Here is a 26,430-nt window from a genome sequence, read left to right as displayed (position 1 = left end):
TCCTTAGTTGGTAAAGCAGCTCCCCCTTCTCTTTTACGCCCACCTTGGTCTTGCCTGTAGCACCTGTACCCTGGACATTCAGTTGTCATTCCTATCCATTCCTTACCTAAGTTTCCACAATGGCTATAATGCCCCAGTAGCACGTGCCTATCCTGAGTTTATCAGTCTTAGCCTTCAGGACTCGAGCAGTGAAATAAATGCAATGTAATCGAGTTGTCTCTCCTTGCTCCCTGCCAAAACTCCTGCCTATCCTGTCTACTGAACACATTGTCATTGACTTCTATACCGACTTCTCTGGTACTCTGGGTCCCCCAACATCTCAAAGGCGTGCAGGTTGGTAGGTTAATTGGCCTCTGTAAATTGCCCCTAGTGTGTGGGATATGAAACTGGGATAACGTATGAATAGATGATCATAGGTCGGTGCGGACTTGGTGGGTTGAAGGGCCTGTCTCCACACTATATCTTTAAACTAAATTCAACTTTTCCCCTAACTCTGTATTTTCACTCTGCAGGACCTCATCCCATTTCCTAGCTATGTGACCTGTGCCAATGTGCACGACTTCTAGCTGTTCGCCCGTTAAGAATGTTTTGTAGTTTTTCCTCATCTCAGTCCTAAATGGCCTACCCCTTATTCTTAATCTGGCCCCTGGTTCTGGACTCACCCAACATCGGGAAAATTTTCCCTGTCCAATCCTCTAAGAATTTTATCAGTTTCTATAAGATCTCTTCTCATCCTTCTACAGTGCCCTCCATAATGTCTGGGACAAAGACCCATCATTTATTTATTTGCCTCTGTACTCCACAATTTGATCATTGTAATAGAATAAATCACATGTGGTTAAAGTGCACATTGTCAGAATTAATAAAGGCCATTTTTATACATTTTGGTTTCACCATGTAGAAATTACAGCAGTGTTTATACATAGTCTCCCCATTTCAGGGCACCATAATGTTTGGGACACATGGCTTCATGGGTGTATATAATTGCTCAGGTGTGTTTAATTGCCTCCTTAATGCAGGTATAAGAGAGCTCTCAGTACCTAGTCTTTCCTCCAATCTTTCCATCACCTTTGGAAACCTTTATTGCTGTTTATCAACATGAGGACCAACGTTACGCCAATGAAAGTCAAATAAGCCATTATGAGACTGAGAAATAAGAATAAAACTGTTAGAGACATCAGCCAAACCTTAGGCTTACCAAAATCAACTGTTTGAAACATAATTAAGAAGAAAGAGAGCACTGGTGAGCGTACTAATCACAAAGGGACTGGCAGGCCAAGGAAGACCTCCACAGCTGATGACAGTAGAATTCTCTCATCACAATCTCAATAATACTTTATTAGCCAAGTATGTTTTGCACCATACGGGAAAATTTCATAAAGAAAGAAAAATCCCCAAACACCTGTCCGACAGATCAGAAACACTCTTCAGGAGTCAGGTGTGTATTTGTCAATGACCACTGTCCGCAGAAGACTTCATGAACAGAAACATCCAGTGTTGTGTATAGGTGAGAGCTACTGGGGGAATATTGCGTTGGGGGTCTATTTCAGGGGTGTCAATCTCATTTTAGGTCACAGGCTGGATTGGGCAAAATGCGACTCCATGCGGGCCGGATCACCTGTGCACGCGCACGTGCTCCCACAGCTTTCGTTGCCATTGTTTATTCAACCTGCTCTCATGTGACTCAGTCTCTGCTGTAACTACAAAGTGTCTCACTTTACGAATTTCATTTCTTATGAAGAGGATTGCCAAGCAAGCATTACTTTTATGATTGGTATTAATTTACAGTCGTACGCTACAAGAAAGTTGTGATGAGAGAGAGAGAAAACGATGCTATTTTGGCTAAGATTGTTTTGGGAGCCACACCCTTTCCATTAAATCAAACATTAGCAGAAACAAATGTAGACCTAATGAAACAAATTGTTGTTTCGTTAGGTCTACTGCTCCACCACCATTTTAACGCTGGCATCCAAGAGATGTGGCCTCTCCCAGTCAGTGCGGGCTTCTGGGACGATCGGGGAACTGGGAAGAGCCTAGAACAGACGCTTTGCGCTCGTCTGAGCTCTCTCCTCCGCCATGCTGCTCCACACAGTGTAAAGAGAAAAGTATCCACCGCGCTGTTACAATGGTGTTTTTTGACCAGCACCCAGCCGCTCCGCACCACGCAACCTAACCCCGCTCAGCGCAGCGTGGTGCCAATCACGCGGGATGACGGCCAGCACGATTGTTTGACTCCTGCCATGTTCGGATCCCCCCACAAGCGGCATCTGCGGTTCGATTGGTTGGGTCGGGTCGACTAGGGATGCTCGAGTTTATTACTATTTCTCTCGGAACCCCTGGCGACCTCTTGTGGAACCCTAGCGTTCCGGGGAACCCCGGTTGAGAAACGCTGGTATAGACACATCCTATCTGCTCAAGTTCAAACAAATGCCTCAAAACTCATTGGCCGGTGGTTCATTCTACAGCAAGACAATGATCCCAAACATACAACTAAAGCAACAAAGGAGTTTTTCAAAGCTAAAAAATTGTCAATTCTTGAGTGGCCAAGTCAATCACCTGATCTGAACCCAATTGAGCATGTCTTTTATATGCTGAAGAGAAATTTGAAGGGGACTGGCCCCCAAAACAAGTATAAGCTAAAGATGGCTGCAATACAGGCCTGGCTTCTTCTTCTTCTTGCGTATGGCGTGCACAGCCGAATGTTGTAGGACAACTTGTTCTATTTGATCTTACTTGATTGTGCACGGCGGGTAGATTGCATTTGTCGAAACAGGGCGGACCACGTGAAGGTTGCAATCTTCCACCCCCACAGGCCTGGCAGAGCATCATCAGAGAAGACACCCAGCAACTGGTGATGTCCATGAATCGCAGACTTCAAGCAGTCATTGCATGCAAAGGATATGCAACAAAATACTAAACATGACTACTTTCATTTACATGACGCTGCTGTGTCCCAAACATTATGGTGCCCTGAAATGGGGGTTCTATGTATAAACACTGCTGTAATTCTACATGGTGAAACCAAAATGTATAAAGTGGCCTTTATTAAAATCTGACATTGTGCACTTTATCCACTTATGATTTTTTCTATTACAAATCTCAAATTGTGGAGTAGAAGCAAATAAATAAATGATGGGTCTTGGTCCCAAACATTATGGAGGACACTGTATATTCCAGTGAATACAAGCCCAGTCAACACATTCTTTCATCATACATCAGTCCCGCCATCCTGGGAATCAACAAGGAATTAACCTTGTGAACCTACGCTGCACTCCCTTAATAGCAATAATGTCCTTCCTCAAATTAAGAGACCAAGCATGCACACAATACTCTAGATGCTGTCTCACCAGGGACCTGTACAGGACCTCCTTGCTCATAAACTCAAATCCTCTCGCAATTAAGGCTTTCTTCACTGCCTGCTGTACCTGCATGCTTACTTTCAGTGACTGATGTACAAGCACACCCAGGTCCCGATGCACCCCCCCCCCCTTCTCCTAATGTGACACCATTCAGATCTGCTTTCTTGCCACCAAAGTGGATAACCTCACATTTATCCACATTGCACGGCATCTGCTATGCTTCTGCCCACTCACCCAACCTATCCAAGTCACCCTGTAGCCTCATCGCAGCTCACACTGCCACCCAGCTTTGTGGCATCCACAAACTTAAGAGATGGCACACTTAATTCCCTCGTCTAAATCGTTAATATCTTTCTCAGGCCTCCTTCGATCGTTCGGATATATATCGTTAATATATATTGTAAACAACTGAGGTCCCAGCATCGAGCCTTGCGGCACCCCACTAGTCACTGCCTGCCGTTCCGAAAGGACCTGTTAATTCCTGCTCTTTGCTTCCTGTCTGCCAACCAGTTCTCTATGTCATTACCCTACCCCCCCAATAATTTTGCACACTGACCTCTTGTGTGGGACCATGTCAAAGGCTTTTTGAAAATCAGATACACCACATCCATTGGCTCTCCCTTATCTATTCTACTTGTTATATCCTCAAAAAATTCCAAAAGATTAGCCAAGCATGATTGAAGGTGAGGTTGGCTTGATGATCAACACGTCAAGCATATTTTAAATCATGTCGCAGGCACACTGCCAGGTAAGAGCTGACCTACATATCGCACGCCACTCTCAGCAGCTCAGTGAGAAAGCCATGAAAACTGATGGCCATTGATCGGAGTCACATCTGCACGCTTCAGGGTTTTGAGGATGGCATCAACAGAAGCTCTGCTTCAAGAAGGCAGCTAAAATCAGACCCACACCACCCCTGGTCTCATCTTGCTGCTCTCATCAGGAAGGAGCCTGCACAACTCCTTTCTCAGTAACAATCTACAATGGACTTTGTTTTTGGTTACTGATAATTCATTGTATTGGTTGTGCTGTTGCATTAATGTGCCTTAAAGCTGCAGCAAATATCTAACAATTGAACCCTCTTGACTCAGGGATCAAAGCCACCTGGTGGGGTAGAAAGGTGAGGGAGTGTGGGTGGTGTCAGCTCAGCTCAGTTCCATTTCCAATGGTTTATGTTCATGAATTTATATTAGTGTAGGATTATAGGGCAAAGGAATCAGCCATGATTAAAATGAATGGGCTGAATGGCCTTATTCTGCTTTTAGAACTCCAGCTCGAGATCTTGGGCATCAAACTTTCGCCAGGCTCCATCTCAACATGCTTGTGGGTAGTGTGAAATTACACTGCAAAGTAAACCATCTCCTGCGTCTCGGCATTCTTAATAGTGCTTGGATCACCACCTGCTGTGTACAAAGCACGTCCATATGGTATTCATGTATTGGCACTTCAATGAGAGGAAATTCCTGCATTTATTCTATAATATGTGGGTCAACAGAAGCAGGAGGGCTTCCCCATATTTGAGGCTGTGGTTGGATTCGGGCAAGACTTGCATCCATATCTTCTGGAAGGGGTACACTAAGCTATTTACAGAGAGGCAGGCCAAGATGAAACACCTTGAGCAAAAATGCTCCTGGAGTCCCAGCCATGGACCAATTCCCAAAGCCTGTACAATATATTGCACCTACAAATCCCACAAAATTTGGACTGCACATCACCCTTCAAAAAAAGGCAAAGGCCCATAAGCTTGTAGAGCTGACTAACAGCTCTGCCATCACATATGCAGAGGGAATAGTTAACACAATCAAGGACTATTTACACACCGGTTATTCCCTCATCCACTCTCCCATCAGGCAAAGATCCAAAAGCTTGAAAGCATGCACATATCAGATTCGAGAACAGGCTTTTCCCTTTCATCATTATAGCCCTTTCTACTTTCTCTGTAACTGTAATGTTACATAACACATTATATTGTGCACTCTGGTGCTTTTGTCTTTGCACTACCTACTGCACTTGTGTATGACTTGATTATACTTTAGTGTATAGTATGATTTGACTGGACAGCACACAAATGTTTTTACTAGCTCAATATATATGACAATCATAAACCAGTGAGGACATGTGCAAGGTTTTTTCTGGGAAGACTGGAAGTTTATTAAATTGGACTGTTCACAGGCTTGTGTGGGTTTTCTCCAGGTGTGTAGGTTAATTGGTATAACAGTCCCGACTGTGTAGGCTAAAACTGGTGTATGGGTGATGGTTGGTTGGTGCCTCACTGAGCCAAAAGACCAGTTTCCATACTGTATCTCTAAAATAAACAAAACCAAACCATTGGTGAAGCTGACCGATGCCCTCCACTAGCTTGATCCACAACCTGGACAGTGGAATTCCTCAAGGTTTTTCTGACACAGATGCCCTCTTCTCTCCATAGTCGTCATTGTGCATGGACTAGCAGCGTCTTTCCAAAACCAGCAGGCAGCTTGGGCGGCAGGACCATGGCTCAATTCAATTTATTGCCAGACTTTTATCTTGAAACAGACTTAAGGCAGTCCGCATTAGGCTCAAGTCTGCAATCAAGGGGCAACTGGGCCAAGCGAAGTTGTAAACAGTAATACTCACTGTGACTCAACTGGGCAGTTGGCATTTACTCAAACTGCTGCTCCAGTTGTCAGTGTGATCACAATACGACAGGCAAGGCCAAGAATGAACGGCCACTCAACACTGCCACCCGTGCGCCAGCCGGCCACTCCTGCGGTGCAGCTCATCTCTGGGACAGGACCTTTGCACTGCTGTCACGGACAGAATCACATGTGTGGAAACCCCTCGGCTGCGACAGGAGAGCGGCATCACTGCCTGTTCTTTTGCTCCACCTTACAACAATGGGGAATGCTCAGTGGAGTTCAGCTAGGATTTCACTCTGAACAGCAGCCTCCGCCCAGATATTTGGAAGCAGAGCCAGCCGTCTCATTTTCTCATGCCCGCCCTCTTACCACCACCCCCCAGGGCCCCAACTCTGCTCCAGTCTGTTTCTGGATGAGGGTGCCACAATGTAGAGCAGTCAGAAACTGCAGCACACCACAAAACCAGGACCTCACATGACAGTGGTTCAGACTTTATTTTACAGAACATAGCTCCGAAAAAAAACATGCTCTTCAAATTAAAATATAGGACAGCGTTACAGTAAGGCTGTGGTGCCGTGACAAGGGCCCGCTCACTGGCTGGACAACAACTATACACACCGCACCACAGATCCCGTGCCAAGTCCAAATTAAATACAACAGTCCACACGAGCAGGGGGCAGTCCAGATTTAGTCCACCTCTTCCATGCGGGATGCATCCTCGTCTCCCTCCAGGGGCGGGATCTCTTCAGCAGGTTGTGGAGTGGCCTCATCCACAATCACCTCCTCCTCGTCGAGACCTGTGAACACACAGTGGGTCAGTGCGAGTCCTCACCCGGATAGACAGTGGGCTGGATATGGGTGGTCGGTGGGAGGGGTAAGCAAGGTGACTGGGCAGCAGCAGCCCAGAAAAATGGAGCGTCACCCAAATCCCAGCCAGACCCTGCCTCCTGGGAGTAGGGACAGTTCCAGGCCAGGACGATGGGGGCACAAGCTGTATTAATGAAACATGTATAGGAAGGAACTGCAGGTGCTGGTTTAAACAAAACAGACACAAAATGCTGGAGTAACTCAGCGAGTCACACAGCATTGCTGGAGAAAAGGAACAGATGGCATTTCATGTCGAAACCCTTCTTCAGTCTGAAGAAGGGGTTCGACATGAAACGTCACCTATTCCTTTCCTCTAGAGATGCTGTCTGACCCACTGGTTACTGCTGCATTTTGTGTCTATATTCGGATTAATGAAGCAACTAATCTTATGGTCTATTCTGGCCCATGGAGACTGGAACAGGCAATAGGATTTGTTGCTTTATTAACCGCTATTTTCTGTATTTTACAATAATGGAACATAGTTATTTGTAACCTTGAAGCGTATCTTCTCCAACCATTGATTGGATCACCTGCCCTTCGTGACCTCAATGGCAAGAAATCACCCCAGACACCACCCATTGCTTCTCTCCAGAGATGCTGACGTACTCCAGCTTTTTATGTCAATCTTCAGTTTATACCAGCATCTGCAGTTCCTTCCTACGCACCACACATGAAGCCGTTGGTAGGTTAGAGGACATAGCTTTTCATATGGGGATGGATAGGCATTTACAGGACCAAAGCTGTAGAATTCACCAGCAGCATGCACAGCCATCAGATGAGAATAAGGCCCATCCATCCACATGTCAGTTGCCACAGACAATAGAGAGGACCAGCAAAACCTGCTAGTGAGCTTAAAACTGAAGCAGCTAAACTAAATCCAGGACAAAGCAAAACTGAAAATAAAGGGAAGATGGGACCAAATCAGAGTATTATTTGGAGATAGATCACGCAACGGAGTGGAACGTGGGCCTTTTTTTCATCCATTTCAGTAACCCGACCCGACTCGCAGTGTAATCAACGTTGCCAAATTTTTACCAAATAACGTTTACGTGGATGTTTCCGTAACCGGCTTCCTTCTCCGCACTAGTATCTTTGCTCCACTATGGGATCTTTGGTGCGGAGACGGAAGGCGGTTATGGAAATGGGGCCGAAAATTACCCCTGAATTTGCCCATGACCGTACTACGTCTTTTTCATCGAGTGATCTATCTTGCTCGCTACAGGATCTTTGCTCTGCACCTCCAACTTTAAAGCTCTAGCTCAATTTGATAGACCAATCAAGTCACCCCTTAGACTAGGAATGGCATAGGAAACCCAGGACTCAGGTGCTGGTTACTCCAATAACCGTACAGGGAAATATAGTCAGGTCATTGGCATTGGTGGATATCGGTGCAGACAATACTCTGATACAACAGCAATCCTGCTTACTAGGGAAAATGGTGAAATAAATGTAAGCAGGTTCTTGCTTTCACCTAATGGCAGCAAGTTTGGGCCACTGCTGTATGGGAACCATGCACAGGAACTCACTCACCGAGACCCAATTTGATCATGCGGTAGATTCTGTTGGAGTGTGTCTGGGGGTCATCCAGTGAAAACCCAGAGGACAAGAGGGCAGTCTCGAAGAGCAGGATCACTAGGTCCTTCACAGCCTTATCATTCTTGTCTGCGTCGACCTTCTGCCTCAGGGTGTCCACGATCGGGTGGTCAGGGTTGATCTCCAGGTGCTTCTTGGCCATCATGTAGCCCATGGTGGAGTTGTCCCTCAGGGCCTGAGCCTTCATGATCCTCTCCATGTTGGCAGTCCAGCCATAGGTGCTGGTCACGATGCAGCAAGGCGAGGAAACCAGACGGTTGGAAACGGTCACCTGGAGAGACAGATAGGTTACATCAGACAATGCATTTGAGTTATTTTGTGTTTAATTTCATATTCGTAATTTTATTATACACGTACGACATATTTAGCGACGTCTATACGGAGCCAGTGTGAAACGGCCTTTAGTGGTCAGTAGACAGGAGCTGTACGTGACGGATTTGTGTATCATCAAGTGACTCACTAGAGTACAGACGCATGCATGGTCTCCATCAGTCCTGTCTGTGCTTCCTGGCGTGCAGGTACAGTCCCTCATTTGTTATTTAGTCATTTTTACCCATCATTTAGGGATGTTATATGAATTTAAAAAAATTAGGTATGGTTGTTTATTTTTGTTAGTTTATCAAGTTTATTTATGTATGTTTTTGTTAGTTTATGAAAAGTTTGTTTGTTGTTTTCTCTCTCCGCCAATGTGTAAAGTTCTTCTGTTTGCCTTTATTTGCTTCAGTTTTGAACAAGCGATTTGATTTCATTTTTTTTGGCATTGTCAATAAACTTGAGAAAAATGTTTGCTCAAACCAGAAAAATATATTATATGTTTGCCTTATGAACTAAGTTTATGAAAGAGAAAGAAAGTCATGAATAAAGATACATCATTTTTATGTAGGGATTCAGAGACATGGAAATCATTTCAAGGGTTCAGCAAAGGTAAAAAGGCTGAGAAACGCTGCCTTACAGAGGCCTGCCTCTCAGCTGCTGGCAGCCTTCATTCCATGGTCAGAGCCCGCCCCCCTCAAAGAACGTGGCCCTGTAGCTGCTCCCCAGAGACACCGTACCTTCTCCACCTTCTTGTCCAGGATCTCCTTCATCAGCTTGCAGAGACCATCGTACTTGGTCCGGTCAGTTTCACGCTTCTTCTTCTCATCATCATCCTCAGGCAACTCCAGCCCCTCTTTGGTGACAGACACCAGCTGCTTGCCATCAAACTCCTTCAGCTGCTGCACACAGTACTCGTCGATGGGCTCAGTCATGTAGACCACCTCGAAGCCCCGCTTCCTCACGCGCTCCACGAATGCGGAGTTAGCCACCTGGTCCTTGCTTTCACCTAGAGACAGCAAATGGCTTGGTAAGTTTGCATCCCAGCTGGATGGGAACCTCACTGCCAATGTCCTACCTGAGCAGGGATCACCAGGGCAAAGGGTGTCACATTAACCTGGGCTCTCAGCATAAGGTCACAAAGTACACAATCTCATCTCGTGTTTCTCTGAGGGGCGTTTGGTACGTTGAAGGCAAACTGCTTCTCCAGCCCAAGCCGACTGGCTTGGTAAGAGGGGAGCATCAGGGAAGAGTTGGAAGTTACTACAGAAGTCAGGTAGCCATACATACTGGAGCACAGCGGGTCTCAACAAACTACAACGTACCAGTAATGTAGTAAATGCACTTCTGGTTCTCCTTCATGCGAGAGACGTAGTCAGACAGGGGTGTGAGCTCATCTCCGGACTGAGACGTATGGTAACGCAGCATTTCTGACAGCTTCTTGCGATTCTGAGAATCCTCATGGATACCAAGCTGTGAAAGAATGGATAGTACAGGAAGTCAGCAATTATACCGCAATGGCAAACTCACAGATAAACACCCTATTAAAGCAGCAAACTCATTGGGTCCGCCTGCTGCTCTCCGTCACCACTTGCAGTTGCTGTATATTAAGCGACTACCCCAGTCACCTGGCCTTTGTAATGTGTCCCATGTCATAGTCATACAGCACAGAAACATGACCGTCAGCCCAACTGATCCATACTGACCAAGCTCCATCTAAACTAGTCTAATTTGCCTGCGTTTGACCAACATTCCTCTACACATTCCTATCCATGTTCCTCCACCCTCCCACCCCAAATCTATGTCCTCTGGTTTTTCATTACCTACCCAGTTAAAAGTCCTCAAGTCCCAAAGACACCCTTGAGATGTTGAACGCAAGGAGAAGTATACCATCAATGGCAACACCCTTAACATCATTGATGTGCAGAGGAATTTTGTAGTCCAAGTTCATAACTCATTAAAGGTTCCAGCACAAGTAGGCATATGGAAGGAAGTACATGGAAGAGGGATATAGATCATGTACAGTCAGATGAGTTCAGTTAAGCTAGGCATCATGTTCAGCACATTGTGGACTGAAGGATTAGTTCTTATGCTGTACTGTTCTATGTTCTAAATCTCTGGCATCATCCTCAAATATTCTTTAAATAAACAACCCATTTCATTTGAAGTGGAATTAAAACAATGCGCACTACCATTTGGCAACAAGGGCCACTTGATCACCCATTCAGTTTCAGTTTGCTTTTGATTTGTAGGATCCTTAGTGGAACAGTCTGGCGAGGGCACTACATTTTCTAATAATAAAGACATTGGGAACGTTTTTAAAGACATACAAGATCACAAGGGGTACAAGTACTAGGGAGTGGGCAAAAATTTGCTACGGATAATTAAACATTCTGAGAGAGGCATTCACAAAGGCTTGTATGCAGATTCAATAGTTGAAAAGCTAGCTGATTGCCACTGCTTATGGATTAGGGGACTGAATACAAAAGCAGGTTATGCTTCAGTTATATAGGGCATTGGTGAAACCACATTGTAGCTCTTATGAGGAACGGTTTAACAGACTGGGTTTGTATGAGTTTAAAAGTGTGAGCGGGGACGATTGAAATAGAATCTTGATGGCTTTCACAAGATCTTTCCTTTTATTCCCTGGGAGGACCAAGAGCTAAGGAGATCATAAAAATAAAGCATCCACTCATTTAACACAGGCAACATCGGAGTCACAAATCTTTGGAACAGATCTCCTCAGAGCGGTGGAAGCAGGGCATTTTAACACGAAGACAGAGAAGGATGGTGTGAACTGTTCCCTGGGAACGCAGAGTGAAGATACAATCAAGACTGGTCACCATCATACTGAAGCAGAGAAGGCTTGAGGAACCAAGTAGTTGTTTGGTTATAAATACCAATCACCAAACTTCACACAATAACGGTCCTGCACATTAGAGGCATGGCAAGACAACCAACGCAGTAGATGCTTCTGTGGAACACAGAGGTGAAATTCGCAGAAAGAGCAGCAAGGATACCAGAGAAATGGTCCAATTCCAAGGAAACCCACAAAAACATAGCAGTAGGGCCAGGGGTCACACACTTTCACCATACCTTGAGATTCTTTGAGAATTGTTCATAGAATTTTTTGTAGTTCTCCTTGTCTTCTGACAGTTCACCAAACAATTCCATGCATTTCTTGACAATGTTCTTGCGGATGACCTTTAGAATTTTGCTCTGCTGAAGCATCTCTCGGGAGATATTCAAGGGCAGGTCCTCAGAGTCCACCACACCCCGCACAAAGTCTGGGCAAAACAGGAATCAGCATGGTTCCACATCAAATAAGCAAGCAACAGAAATCAACATATAGCTAATATTACTGTCAGATCAAGTCTAAATCATACAAGGTATTCCAAATTCAAGACACTGCTCATTCATGCTCGAGCAGAAGCTCAGATCAGCAACAGCCAGACCAGCTCACCTGTCATGGAACTGGGCAGGGTGTCGACGATGGTAGGGGAGGCTGGGCAAAGGGCTGTGTTAAAGATGGCGGTAGACAGAGGAGAGGATTGGTGCCACCAGGACAATGGTCTTTTAAGGCCAAGATAAGACCACACTTTGAAACTTTGTGGGCACCAGAAACACAGCGACTCTTTGTGTACACTCTTCAGTAGTTTGAGTTAAGTCTACTATTACACTACAATCATTGCCCTTTATCTACGATTGTGCTAATCTATAGTTTGATTTTACTGTAATGCATGCAATACAAAGAATTTAACTGAACCTAGGTACATGTGACAATTAAGTTATCATCATCATAAGGCGCTTATTTATGGCTCAGAAGCAGCTAAATAGATGAGCTCAGTGTCATAAGACAGCGTCTCTAGGCAGTTACCACCAGGCTATGCAGATTATAGGGCTTCCACTGAATTACCCCGCTTGCTACTGGTTTGTATCAGCCCTTCACTGAATAAGCAGTGTACACATTTTCCTAGTGTCAGCAGGAAAACGAGGCAGGGGGATGCTGGCAAATATAGATAGCTCTGTTATATAACACTATAGATCCCGAGAAACCTAGTGTTATAGATTCATGTTAAAAAGACAACTGTGCCAATGAGGGAAAGGGTTTCGGACTCACCGGAAGTTATTTTTCCACCCAGAATTTTCAAAAAGAATGGTCTTTTCAATAGCAATAAGATTAATTTGTTACTGCAAGCTGAAAATACTAAAGATCGTGCATTACCTTAACAGAGTTCATTGCAGTGCCAACAGGAGCATATCAATTTCAATAGCCTTCTGTAATGAAACTGACGGACTGTGTGCTTAAGGTCATAAGTAACAGGACCAGAATTAGGCCATTCGGCCCATCAAGTCTACTCTGCTATTCAATCATGGCTAATCTATCTCTGCCTCCTAACCCCATTCCCCTGCCCTCCCCATAACCCCCCGACACCTGTACTAATCAAGAATGTATCGTTCTGGTTATCCATCTCTGCCGTAAAAATATCCATGGCCTCCGCAGCCTTCTGTGGCATAGAAATTTAGATTCAACACCCTCTAACTAAAGAAATTCCTCATCTCCTTCCTAAAGGAATGTCTGAGGCTATGACTAGTCCTATAACCTCCCACGAGTGGAAACATCCTCTACACATCCACTCTATCCAAACCTTTCACTATTCGGTAAGTTAAGATCCAATGGAAATAGATTTTCTGTGTAATTGCCTACTTCACCAGGACAAAGCACTCACTTAGGTATTCGGGGATCAGCTCCTCGCAGCTATCCATAATGAAGACTCTGCGGACGTACAGCTTGATGTTGTTCTTCTTCTTCTTGTTTTCAAAGAGGTCGAAGGGAGCCCGCCTGGGAAGGAACAACAGGGCTCGGAATTCTAGCTGCCCTTCGACAGAAAAGTGCTGAGGAGAGAAGAACCCCCTTGGTTATTTCCACCGTTGGCATACATTTTGGCACGTTTAGACCTTCACGATAATGCAACATGTCAAGCTCAGGAGTTACAGACTCCACCCCATGCAACAGAAGCCTCACCTTCACAGCCAGGTGGTCCTCCCAGTCATTGGTGAGACTCTTATAGAACTCGCCATACTCCTCCTGTGTGATGTCGTCAGGATTGCGGGTCCAGATGGGCTTGGTTTTGTTGAGTTCCTCCTGGTCTATATACTTCTCCTTGATTTTCTTGGTTTTCTTCTTGTCCTTTTTTTCACCGTCCTCCTCTTCATCTGAGCCCACATCTTCGATCTTGGGCTTCTCCCCTTCCTCTGCCTCCACTCCTTCCTCCTTCTCGGCCTTGTCCTCCGGCTCTGCCTCGTCATCACTGATCTCCTTCTCCCGCTCCTTCTCCACCTGAAGCCAAGAACCAACCTTAGTCAATCTCTTCTTTTCTTACTCCTCAATCCACCCCCCCTCCTCCAACTGCGACAAGCACACCAAACTTAAAACATTCAAGCCTCGTAAATCCAGAGCTAAAAACTTTCTTTCAGCAAGAGGAATGTGACAGAACCATGCTAAATCTCAGCGCTAACACCCCCCCCCCCCCCGCCCACTTACAAAGAGAGTGATGGGATAGCCGATGAACTGAGAGTGTTTCTTCACAACCTCCTTGATTCTCTTCTCCTCCAGATACTCAGCCTGATCCTCCTTTAGCTGTAGGATAACTATTGTACCGCGAGTGAGTGTATCAGGCACACCAGCATCACCCTTCCCTGAAAAACAAACCAGAGGCACATCATACACTGGAACCCAAAACACCCACTCCCAGCCGCCCACAATCCACCAAAATCCCAGTTCACAACAACCACCCCCAAAGTAATTCCCAAACCAGCAAAACACTTCCGGAGCCAGTCCCAGTCCAGAGCCCTGAGAACAAGCTAATAGTGGTGCCAAAATCCATCAGCCAAGACCTTAATGAATGACTGTGCAGAATAGTGTTATGGTTACAAAAAGTGCATAGACAAGAGTGCATGGGCTGCAAATAGATAGACTGGGAATACTTCCTTGTTATAAATACTTCCTTGTGTTATAAGAGTTTTTCATTATGTGCTGCTCAAGATGAGTCAATCGCACGGTGATACCCGTCTGTTGTGCTCTTTGGACAGAATTTTGCTTTGAACTGTCCTGACTGATAAAAGCCTTTGAACCACCACCATAAATGTACACACCATTTTGTATTTAGTCACACCAGTCGAGTGACTATTGCATTGCTACTCCTCTCTCTCCATCAGTCCACGCCCTGCACCAATGGATGAGGTTGGGTCCCTGACAGAATAACTGCAGAGCACTTTACTTGCCTATTTCCACTCCTCACCAGCAATTTGACGGTTGAAACTAGCCCGCACATGAACTAATGAACATAAAAGGATGCCAAATACAACACTGCTAACACGGCAGAGGGTGTGGTAAAGGATAATGAAAGTCACAATTCATTATGTGCATTTGTGGTTGCCATAGTATAGGAAGGATGCGATTGTGCAGGAGAGGGTGCAAAGGAGTTGCCTGGTATGACTGTTTTAGTTAAGATCAGAGGCTGGGTAGGTCTCCTTGGGCAGCAAGCTAAGGGGGAAACCATGGCTGTTTGTAAAATGGGGAGGTAGACACGATAGCTAATAGAACTCTTCTCCAGAGTAATGAATAAAATGAGGGCATAGGATTATGGTACAGATAAGAGGCAAGTATCTAGACAAGCATTTGAATAGAAGTAGGCAGGCTACAGACCATGTGCTGTGAATGAGATTAGCACAAATCTATAAGCCATGTTGATGAACATGATAGGGTCCCCTTCAGTCTTGTATGACTAACCAATCTCTGACCTCTCTCCACAACTTATTCCCAACAAGGAGCCTTCCTGTAAAACTTCACTCCAGCCCTGCCCTCAACATTCCAAGCTTGAAGGGAAACAGTGCTTCGCAGAAATCAAACAGCACATTCGCCATTCATTCTCTGGCCCAATGGAGTCTGCAATTCCAAAGCTGGAGATTTATCACACCAGCCAGCAATTCCAAGATAAGAGCCTGGAAGTAAATGCCTACTATTTTCTGTGTGCTTAAGCAAAGCAAGAATTTCATTGTCCTATACAGGGACACATGACAATAAACTCACTTGAACTTGAAGATTACTTTCACGAGCGCCTGATGGAGCTAAAGCACAGGCCTGTCCAGGCAGCCAGGCCGAGCTGATTACTGAACAATTCTGCCTCCACATAGATACATAGACAATAGGTGCAGGATTAGGCCATTCAATGTGATCATAGCTAATCATCCACAATCAGTACCCCGTTCCTGACTTCCCCCCATACCCCTTGATTCCCCTTGAATGTATCCAGTGAATCGGCCTCCACTACCTTCTAAGGCAGAGAATTCCACAAATTCACAACTCTCTCTGTGGCCTAGTTCTGGACTCCCCCAACATCGGGAACATGTGTCCAATCCCTTAATAATTGTATACATTTCTATGACCCCCTCATCCTTCTAAATTCCAGTGAATACAAGCACAGCCTCTCCATTCTTTAACAGTCCCGCCATCCCGAGAATTAGCCTTGTGAACCTACGCTAAACTCCCTCAATAGCACAAATGTCCTTCCTCAAATGAGACCAAAACTGCACACAATACTCTAGGTGTGGTCTCACCAGGGCCCTGTACAACTGCAGAAGGACCTCTTTGCTCCTATACTCAACTCCTCTAATTATGATGGCAAACATGCCATTAGCTTTCTTCACTGCCTGCTGTACCTGCATGCTTACTTTCAGTGGCTGATGTACAAGGACACCCAGATCTCGTTGTACTTCCCCTTTTCCTAACCCGACATCATTCAGATAATAATCTGCCTTCCCGTTCTTGCCACCAAAGTGGATAACCTCACATTTATCCACATTATACTGCATCTGCCCACTCAACCAATCTGTCCAAATCACCCTGCATCCTCATGACTTCCCCTTCGTAAATCCATGCTGATTTGGTCATGTTACTGCTATCCAAATGCGTTTCTATTACATCTTTGATAATCGACTCCAGCATCTTCCCTACCATTGATGTCAGGCTAACTGGTCTATAATTACCTGCGTTCTCTCCCTCCTTTCTTGAAAAGTGGTTTAACATTAACTACCCTCCAATCCACAGGAACTGATCCAGAATCTATAGAACATTGGAAAATGATCACCAATGCATCCACGATTTCTAGAGCCACCTCCTTGAGTACCCTGGTATGCAGACCATCAGACCCTGGGGAATTATCAGCCTCAGTCTACCCAACACCATTTCCTGACTAATGTGAATTTCCTTCATCACCCTAGGTCCTCTGACCCCTAGTACATCCGGGAGATTGTTTATGTCTTCACTAAGGTAGACAGAAACACAGTACCTGTACAACTCATTTGCCATTTCCTGGCTCCCCATAATAAATTCACCTGTTTCTGTCTTCAAGGGACCCACATTTGTCTTAACTAATTTTTTCCTCATCACACACCTAAAGAAGCCTTTACAGCTCCTTCCTCATGCCTCCATAGTCCCCTTTGTTCAGCTGCAATACTGACATTTCCGATTTTACCTTCTCCCTCTCAAATTGCAGATTAAAACGTATCATATTATGGCCACTACCTCCTAATGCAGGGGTCGGCAACCTACAGCCCTCGGGCCGAATCCGGCCCATAGACGGTTTTTCCCCCTCAATCATCCAGACTTCCGTCATCTCCGGTACCTGGATTGTTTAAGAAAGAACTGCAGATGCTGGAAAAATCGAAGGTAGAAAAAAACACCGGAGTGAATTTCTCCAGCATTTTTCTCTACCTCCGGTACATGGAAGGTGATTTGGCTGTACCGCATACTGCGCATAGCCGCCGGCACTGCAGCGCACCTTCTGTTGGAGTGTGCAAAGTGAAGATAGCCAGTAGTGAGAGGCGAACAAAGTGCTGGATGCCCAGCAATTAGTGTAACCAGGTTTGGAGGGAGGTAAACAGATGGAGCTAGGAGGGGGAGTTATTGGCTGAAGTGAAGCAGGCATGGGCAAGAGAAAAAAAGAGGGGGATTGCACCACAGCAGCCAGCAACCTGAATTCAAGTAGATGGGACAATAAACACCAACATTGCTAAAAGGCATTTAAAATCCCATGAACAAATAAATAAAACCAATAGCTTGCCTTCCTGCAGAACCAAACATAAGTGGTCCTCCCACTGAACAAGAGGAATAAAGCACGTTCTATAAACGTTGAACAGTATCAGGCAAAGCAAACCAGCAAGGGGGAACAAGATCATACTTAAAAAGCTGGAGTAACTCAGAGGGACAGGCAGCATCCAATAGACAATAGGTGTAGGAGTAGGCCATTCGGCCCTTCGTGCCAGCACCGCCATTTAATGTGATCATGGCTGATCATCCCCAGGATCAGTACCCTGTTCCTGCCTTCTCCCCATATCCTCTGACTCCGCTATCTTTAAGTGCCCTATCTAGCTCTCTCTTGAAAGCATCCAGAGAACCGGCCTCCACCGCCCTCTGAGGCAGAGAATTCCAGACTCGCATCTCTGTGTGAAAAAGCGTTCCAAATGGCTTACCCCTTATTATGTGTTATATCTGGACTTTCAGAAGGCTTTCGACAAGGTCCCACATAAGAGATTAGTATGCAAACTTAAAGCACACGGTATTGAGGGTTCAGTATTGATGTGGATAGAGAACTGGTTGGCAGACAGGAATAAGTTGAGTTGGAGTAAACGGGTCCTTTTCAGAATGGCAGGTAGTGACTAGTAGGGTACCGCAAGGCTCAGTGCTGGGACCCCAGCTATTTACAATATATATTAATGATCTGGATGCGGGAATTGAATGCAACATCTCCAAGTTTGCGGATGACACGAAGTTGGGGGGCAGTGTTAGCTGTGAGGATGCTAGGAGGCTGCAAGGTGACTTGGATAGGTTGGGTGAGTGGGCAAATGCATGGCAGATGCAGTATAATGTGGATAAATGTGAGGTTATCCACTTTGGTGGCAAAAACAGGAAAGTAGACTATTATCTGAATGGTGGCCGATTAGGAAAAGGGGAGATGCAACGAGACCTGGGTGTCATGGTACACCAGTCAATGAAAGTAGGCATGCAGGTGCAGCAGACAGTGAAGAAAGCAAATGGTATGTTAGCATTCAGAGCTAAAGGATTTGAGTATAAGAGCAGGGAGGTTCTGCTGCAGTTGTACAGGGTCTAGGTGAGACCACACCTGGAGTATTGCGTACAGTTTTGGTCTCCTAATCTGAGGAAAGACATTCTTGCCATAGAGGGAGTACAGAGAAGGTTCACCAGACTGATTCCTGGGATGGCAGGACTTTCATATGAAGAAAGACTGGATAGACTCGGCTTGTACACGCTAGAATTTAGAAGATTGAGAGGGGGATCTTATAGAAACGCACAAAATTCTCAAGGGGTTGGACAGGCTAGATGCAGGAAGATTATTCCCGATGTTGGGGAAGTCCAGAACTAGGGGTCACAGTTTAAGGATAAGAGGGAAGTATTTTAGGACCGAGATGAGAAAATCATTTTTTACACAGAGTGGTGAATCTGTGGAATTCTCTGCCACAGAAGGTAGTTGAGGCCAGTTCATTGGCTATATTTAAGAGGGAGTTAGATGTGGCCCTTGTGGCTAAAGGGATCAGGGGGTATGGAGAGAAGGCAGGGATGGGATACTGAGTTGGATGATCAGCCATGATATTGAATGGCGGTGCAGGCTCGAAGGGCCGAATGGCCTACTCCTGCACCTATTTTCTATGTTTCTATTCTTAAACTGTGGCCCCTGGTTCTGGACTCCCCCAACACCAGGAACACGTTTCCTGCCTCTAGCGTGTTCAAACCCTTAATAATCTAATGTAAAATAAGATACCCTCTCATCCTTCTAAATTCCAGAGTATACAAGCCCAGCCACTCCATTCTCTCAGCATACAACAATCCCGGGAATTAACCTTGTGAACCTCAATAGCAAGAATGTCCTTCCTCAAATTTGGAGACCAATACTGCACACAATACTCCAGGTGCGGTCTCGCCAGGACCTCTTTGCTCCCATCCCTGGAGAAAATGAATGGGTGACGTTTTGGGTCTAGACCGTTCTTCAGATTCAGTTCCAAAACATCTTGGAGACCGATTTGTTGAGAGACAAGATGGGGAGCGGGGGAGAGAGCACGCGAGAGGGAGGGAGCGAAAGACAGGGACAGCGAGAGATGGAGGGAGAGAGAAAGAACGAGAGACAGAGACCCCAACCCAAGCACAGCGGCAGACCAACGCCCACAAAAACAATCATCCACATCTTGAAACCCAAAACACCAATAGATTTAATCTGTCACAATCCCCAGTGGTACAGCATGACCCCCCCCCCCCCCCCCCATCTTCCAAGCAGCAAGATCCCAAGTCAACCCCACCAGGCCACCACCCCTCCATTGGCGAGTGGCATGCCAACGAAACAGGAAGTCGGGCCGATCCCGGCCGCTCCAACCTGCCCGCTGCACCTCGTTGTTACGATTATCTATGGTCGATTTTGTGTTGTTAAATGTGGACGTCTAAAAAATCCGTATTTAACAACGCAAAGCCGTACATCCGTATTTTTATAATTCACAACATTTGGGCACGTCAGTTTGTAGGTTCTACACTCACTGCTTACCACTGTGGGTTTTGACAGTGAAGGAGCCTCCAGCGGACGATTCCCAGCAGTATGACTCGTCATCGTTGTGCTTGGTGAATACTGTAACCTTCTCGGCCACCAGGTAAGAAGAGTAGAAGCCAACACCAAACTGCCCGATCATGGAAATGTCGGCACCAGCCTGCAGAGCTTCCATGAAGGCCTTTGTGCCAGACTTGGCAATAGTGCCCAGGTTGTTGATCAGGTCAGCCTTGGTCATGCCAATCCCGGTGTCAATGACGGTCAGTGTACGCTCCCGTATATTGGGAATAATTTCAATCTTCAGGTCCTTGCAACTTTCCATTTTTGAAGGATCAGTCAGGCTTTCATATCGGATCTTGTCCAGGGCCTACATATTAAAAAACAATTGTAATAAGGTATCAAAATCCAAACATGTTCAAAAATACACAATCTGCCAAAGCCACTTGATATACAGAACCAAATTCCACACCAGTCACATCACTCAGCCAATCAGTCGAATGAGCACCAAGAATGGACTGGAACCCTTGGGAGAAGGACAGATGAGCAACCATACTGTGACAGTAAGTACCACAGGATGAGGAAACGAGAACAAGCTGAAACCATTGGAATATGCACCCAGGCCATATCATCCTAACATGAGAATCCAGAAAAGCGGGTCCAAAATTGGCTTGGCACTAAGAGAAAGATTGTGGATTGGATGCCGCTGACTATTGTTGTACTGCAGAGATCAGTGTTGGGACCTTAGTTTTCAATACACAGGAATAAAGTGGACTGGATTGTTGATAGCGAGGTCAGTGGTCTTGGGATATGGAATGATATTGATGTAAAATGGGCCTACACCATGAATAGGAGGGTGCTAAAGAGTATTGAGAAACAGAGGGAGCACAAAACCAAGGTTCAGGTCCTTGAAGGTGGCAGCACAACCGATTACAAAGGAATATGCAACATTGCCCCTTATTAGGCACGGGCAACAGCTGGGAAGATAGGCTCCAAATTTATAAAACATTGGTCAGTTGGAACACTGAGTGTAATTCTGGTCATCACAGAGGAAAGATAACATAGCACTGGAGAGGATGCAGAGGAGATTCATCATGATCTTGCCAGAGATGGGTTTTTTGATTAAGTGGAGACCAGAAACAACAGGTGCGCTTATCCCCCCCCCCCCCCCACACCACACTTGAAGTAGAGGTGGTTAAGAGTGTACGTAATTAAGGTATATACATTTATGACAGGTACAGAGAGACTGCAGGTGGAAGCAGTCACCAAGAGCATTTAAGAAGTGTCTGGCATAGTAGTGGAAGTGCTGGTCAAGTGCTGGACAATCTGACTAATACAAGCTGGTACACACAGGTCAGAGTGGAGTGGTGTGCCAGATGGCCTGTTTCCATGCTGTTTGATGACGATATACCAGATTCAGCTGCCAGGTTGATCAAAGGGAACCACATGCAAAATGCTTAGCAGCAACATTGACGTAGAGCATGTCTGCAGCGCTGTTAAGGCATATAGAAATCCAGTCTTTCTCCGCATCCTCTCCAGAACTGTGTTGTCTTTCCTCTATGTGGTGACCAGAATTACACTCAGTATTCCAACTGACCAATGTTTTATAAATTTGGAGCCTATCTTCCCAGCTGTTGTCCCTGACTAAAGTGTACAAAACCAAGAGTAGGATAGTGCCATCTGAATGTGAAAGCATCCATTAGTCTGACAGTGCCACACAGTGGTAATGCTTGAACTGCTGCCCCACATCGCCCGTGACCAAGTTGAGTGCTAACCTTCAGAACCCCACTTCTGATTCCAATTGGAATTTGCATTCTGACTACATGGGCTGTATGCTTCTGACCATAAATTAGATTCAAGTTGTCAATCTATAGTTAAAAACACAATTCCCAACCAAACCTTTAACACTGTGGCCCTAAAGCTGCGAATCAGTGATAAACAGAAATAGCCTGCAATGAAGGCAGAATCACCACTGTAGTAACAAACTTATGAAGGGAACTTACATCGGAAGCATTGGAGATGAGCTCTCGGAGGAAAATTTCTTTGTTGGAATAGAAGGTGTTGATGATCAAGGACATAAGCTGAGCAATCTCAGCCTGGAAGGCAAACGTCTCCAACTCATCGTCAGTGCGAATCTCTTCAGGCATCTGAAAAACAAATTTCTTCTCTTCAGCAAAAAATAATTTAGCCCAACTTGTGTTTTCTGGTATGCTGGTTCAGTTATCACAGACCAATAGCTGTGGCCACACTACACAAAATTATTTAGTTTGGTTTAGATACAACGCGGAAACAGGCCCTTCGGCCCACCGATCCCCGCACATTAACACAAGCCTACACACACGACAATCTACACGTATACCAAGCCAATTAACCTACAAACCTATACGTCTTTGGAGTGTGGGAGGAAACCGAAGATCTCAGAGAAATCCCACGTGGTGACGGGGAGAACTCAAACTCCGTACAGACAGCCCCCATAGTCGGTATCTAACCCAGGTCTCTCGCGCTGCAAGGCAACAACTCTACCGCTGAGCCACCATTTGTTAAATTATTACATTTTCTGGGCAACATAAAGCAAACAGAAGAACCAAACACCCATATGCCCCAACATCTCATCTCTCCCATCATGTGCTGTTAGGTTTGAAATTTGACTAAAAATTTGAAAATTGGCATTTCCCATCTGATACTAAAATGAGGGGTAAGCGACAATTTGAAACATCATACATTGGTGAAGATACACAAATAGACCCTGCAGCTACAGACCAGTCAGCTTGACCTCAGTGGTAGGTAGCTTTCAGAAGCTATAATCACAAAGAGAATTAGCAGTTACTCTGACAAGTACAAATTGATTAAGGAATGTCAGCAAATACTTGTCAACGGCCAACTTGGAGCTCTGTGATAAGTAAAGAGATCCAGGTGGAAAATGCAGCATTCGAAATATGGATTTACACAATGCCTTTGATGAGGCGCCCATTGCTTCTGTCATCAAGACTGAATGCCCAAAAATAAAGGCTACAGCAGTATCAATAGAAAATTGGTGAAGTAACAAACAGTTGGGTCAGAATTGTGCAGCAGAAAAACAGGCTGATCTGCCCACCATATGTTGACCTGTTTGCCCATTCACATTAATCCAATTTGCCACGTCGGTCACGACGATCTAGAGAATCAGACAAGTCCTGGAAAGGGGGGGAAAAAGCAACGGGGAGATGAGTGGGCCAGACTAGAATTGTTGATGGGCCAAATGAACCATTCTTGTTTCATAAGCATAAGTAGATTTAAAAAAATCCCAAGCAATGGACAAACTGATTCCCAAGAATGGCAGTGACCCGAAAGGCACTAATTAACAGGTGTTAATGCGACTGGAAGTCTCCTTCCATTGAAGTTTCACAAGGCCTCTGCCTTTAACATCGAACAGTAGACCCAAACTGTATGCTCCTTTATGCACGTGATAAAGGAGTATACATATTATAGAAATTCTTGCCACATGGTTGACAGCAAGGAAGAAAGCCTGAAATTAGAAACTTTAAACATGGTGGCTAGGACGAAGCCGCGGAATTTAAAACGACCAGGATGGGTAAAATGAAGTTGAGAAAAGGCGGTGTGGAATGCAAAACAGTTCAGAGAATCCAGATGTGGAATATGCATGGGTGGAGCCAAGAAACAATAGTGGAGGCTCCACTGGCCTCAAATAGTAATGATGCGGGGAACGACATTCAGAAATAGACACAAAATGCTGGAGTACCACAGGCAGCATCTCCGGAGAGAAGTAATGGGTGACATTTCGGGTCGAGAACCTTCTTCACTCAACCTGAAAAATCACCCATTCCTTCTTTTATTATTCCTGCCTTTTGTGTCTATCTTCGGTTTAAACCAGCGTCTGCAGTTCCTTCCTACCTATTCCTTCGCCCCATAGATGCTGCCTCACCCGCTGAGTTTCACCAGCATTTTTGTCTACCTTTAAACAGGAAATGTCAGTTTAAGGGGACAACTGTAAATGTGGCAAATTCAAACTAAATTTCACACTAGGCTGGTATTGTCTAATAAGGATTAGTTAACATTCTAGTTGTGCAGTTTCTTGGGGGAGAGCAACATTACCCATAAAGAACATGGGCCAAAGAGCCCGTCTTGTGTTGTTCTGTTCAATGAACAGCATTCTTCATTAAGATTATGGTGAAGACCAACTAGCGTCCTCAATCTAAATGAAGAAAACTACAATGATGGGAGGCATAAATTGGTTATCAGAGATTTGGGGTTGTTAATTAATGGACTAACAGTGCTGTGACAATAACTAACATAGAAAATAGGTGCAGGAGTAGGCCATTCAATATGATCATGGTGGATCATTAAAGAGGGCATAGATGAACTGCAATAAATGTCCATTCTTCATGCTGCTAGGCATGATGAGTTCCCCAGCACTGTTTTCTACTCAAGATTCCAGTGTCTAGTCTCTTGTCTCCAATTATTCATTGCTGCCAGGAAAGGTGGTTCAACAAACAGGAAAAGAGTATGATTGTAAGCTTTGGAGACAAACTGGAAAAGCTTTAATGGATATACGAAGATAAAATGATTAAAGGAAAAATTGCCCACCAGTCACAATCAGGAATGTTTTATTATGGGGAACAAAGCAATAGCATAGGTATAAAAAGCACAGGTAATTTATGACCAATTAGTGAGATGCCAGCCAGTGTTGGGATAAATTCTAGTCAGCAACACTTGAGAGGATTGCACAAATTCAACAGAAATTCTCGAAAGGGAGGACCAGCAAATGTGGTGTACTTGGACTTCAAAAAAGCTTATGGGCGAAGTTCTGAAATGGACAGAGAACTGTTTGGGAGAAAGGAAACAAAGAAAAAGATTAACACAGATATTCCCAGGTGATTTAAATGTAATGTTTTCAAGTCTGCCCACAACAAAACCACGTAGCAGTCATAGCCGTGAGAACGATGCAGAGGCAGCAGTCTGATGTGAATGAGTGGACAGATACCTGGCAGAGGCAGTATAATGATAAATGTGGGGTGATCCACTTTGGTGGCAGTAATACAAAGGCAGATCATAATCTGAATAAGATATCCAATTATGAGGTGCTTTCCTATTCATTTTGTTTACTTCATTTCAGTTTAAAGATGCAGAGTGGAAACAGGCCCTTCGACCTGACGGTCCTCCACTAGGGATAATTTACTGATTCTGTCCTCCACACTAGGGATCATTTACATATGCCAATTAACCTACACGTCTTTGGAATAAAGGAGGGAACCCCATCCAACCTATAAACCGTAGACAGCACAAGGTCAGGATAGAACCTGGGTCTCTGGTGCTGTAAGGCAGCAACTCTTCCACTTTCTTCCCAAAGGCCATTAGGACTGTAAACTCCTATCTCACCAGGGACTAACTTAATGTACCAATTTACTGTTGTCTTTTAAAATTGCTGTTTTTTCTCCCACAAATATGTAATTACTGATTCTGTTTTGTAGTTTTTTTGGCACTATCCACAAGCATTGCCACTTTTCATTTCACTGCACATCTCGTATGCGTATGTGACGAATAAACTTGACTTGACTCTTCCACTGCACACCTGTGCCTGATACAATGGCCTGGATGGAAATGTCCACGCCCCATAAAGTGGGAAACTCATTTTCATCCAGAAAATGCATAATTGGCTTTGATCTTAAAACACTTTCCTGTGATCATGACATCCAATTATAAAAATCTATGACTCCAAAACAACCAGCAAATATCTGAGAAATGGATGGTCAAAAGGCCTTGGGCTGGAATCGTGTCTATGCTGATAAAATGATCTCAAGAAATGGCACTGGGAAATCCAGGAGAAAGCTGAGGGACTCCCAGTTCAAAGATTTTGGTGCAGGTGGGAGTGGTGGAGTGCTGTGAAGGCATGGAGTCCACGCCCCCAGAGGCCCCCATTTTCAATTGACTGCAGGGTGAGGAAGAGTGTGGAGTCCTTGTTCCTGGGAGGTTTCGTGCAGGGATTAAGAGCACCCATCCCCAGGGGAGTTTGGTGCGTACCCAGTCCTGAGGGGGAGAGGGTGAGGTGGTCAGAGTTGTGTCCCCATCTTTCGG

General features: G+C 45.1%; 1 protein-coding gene across 1 annotated transcript in view; it reads right to left on the bottom strand.

Moving 5' to 3' along the window:
- Positions 1-6,452: 6,452 nt before the first annotated feature.
- hsp90ab1 (heat shock protein 90 alpha family class B member 1) overlaps positions 6,453-26,430 on the bottom strand; it is a 21,511-nt gene continuing 1,533 nt past the window's right edge. Inside the window, exons 2-11 of the mRNA XM_033020590.1 lie at positions 22,362-22,505; positions 20,362-20,728; positions 14,295-14,449; positions 13,776-14,090; positions 13,480-13,645; positions 11,846-12,036; positions 10,075-10,222; positions 9,490-9,758; positions 8,375-8,708; positions 6,453-6,774 (exon numbers count right to left, since the gene is read on the bottom strand). Of these exons, the coding sequence (XP_032876481.1) occupies positions 6,665-6,774; positions 8,375-8,708; positions 9,490-9,758; positions 10,075-10,222; positions 11,846-12,036; positions 13,480-13,645; positions 13,776-14,090; positions 14,295-14,449; positions 20,362-20,728; positions 22,362-22,505 (2,199 nt within the window). The 3' untranslated portion in view covers positions 6,453-6,664. The remainder of the gene's footprint in view (positions 6,775-8,374; positions 8,709-9,489; positions 9,759-10,074; positions 10,223-11,845; positions 12,037-13,479; positions 13,646-13,775; positions 14,091-14,294; positions 14,450-20,361; positions 20,729-22,361; positions 22,506-26,430) is intronic.

This window comes from Amblyraja radiata, chromosome 5 (genome assembly GCF_010909765.2).
Source record: "Amblyraja radiata isolate CabotCenter1 chromosome 5, sAmbRad1.1.pri, whole genome shotgun sequence".
NCBI classification, from domain to species: domain Eukaryota; kingdom Metazoa; phylum Chordata; class Chondrichthyes; order Rajiformes; family Rajidae; genus Amblyraja; species Amblyraja radiata.
The sequence above is the reverse complement of the archived record's forward strand: the minus strand, read 5'-3'. Positions and strand labels throughout refer to the sequence as shown.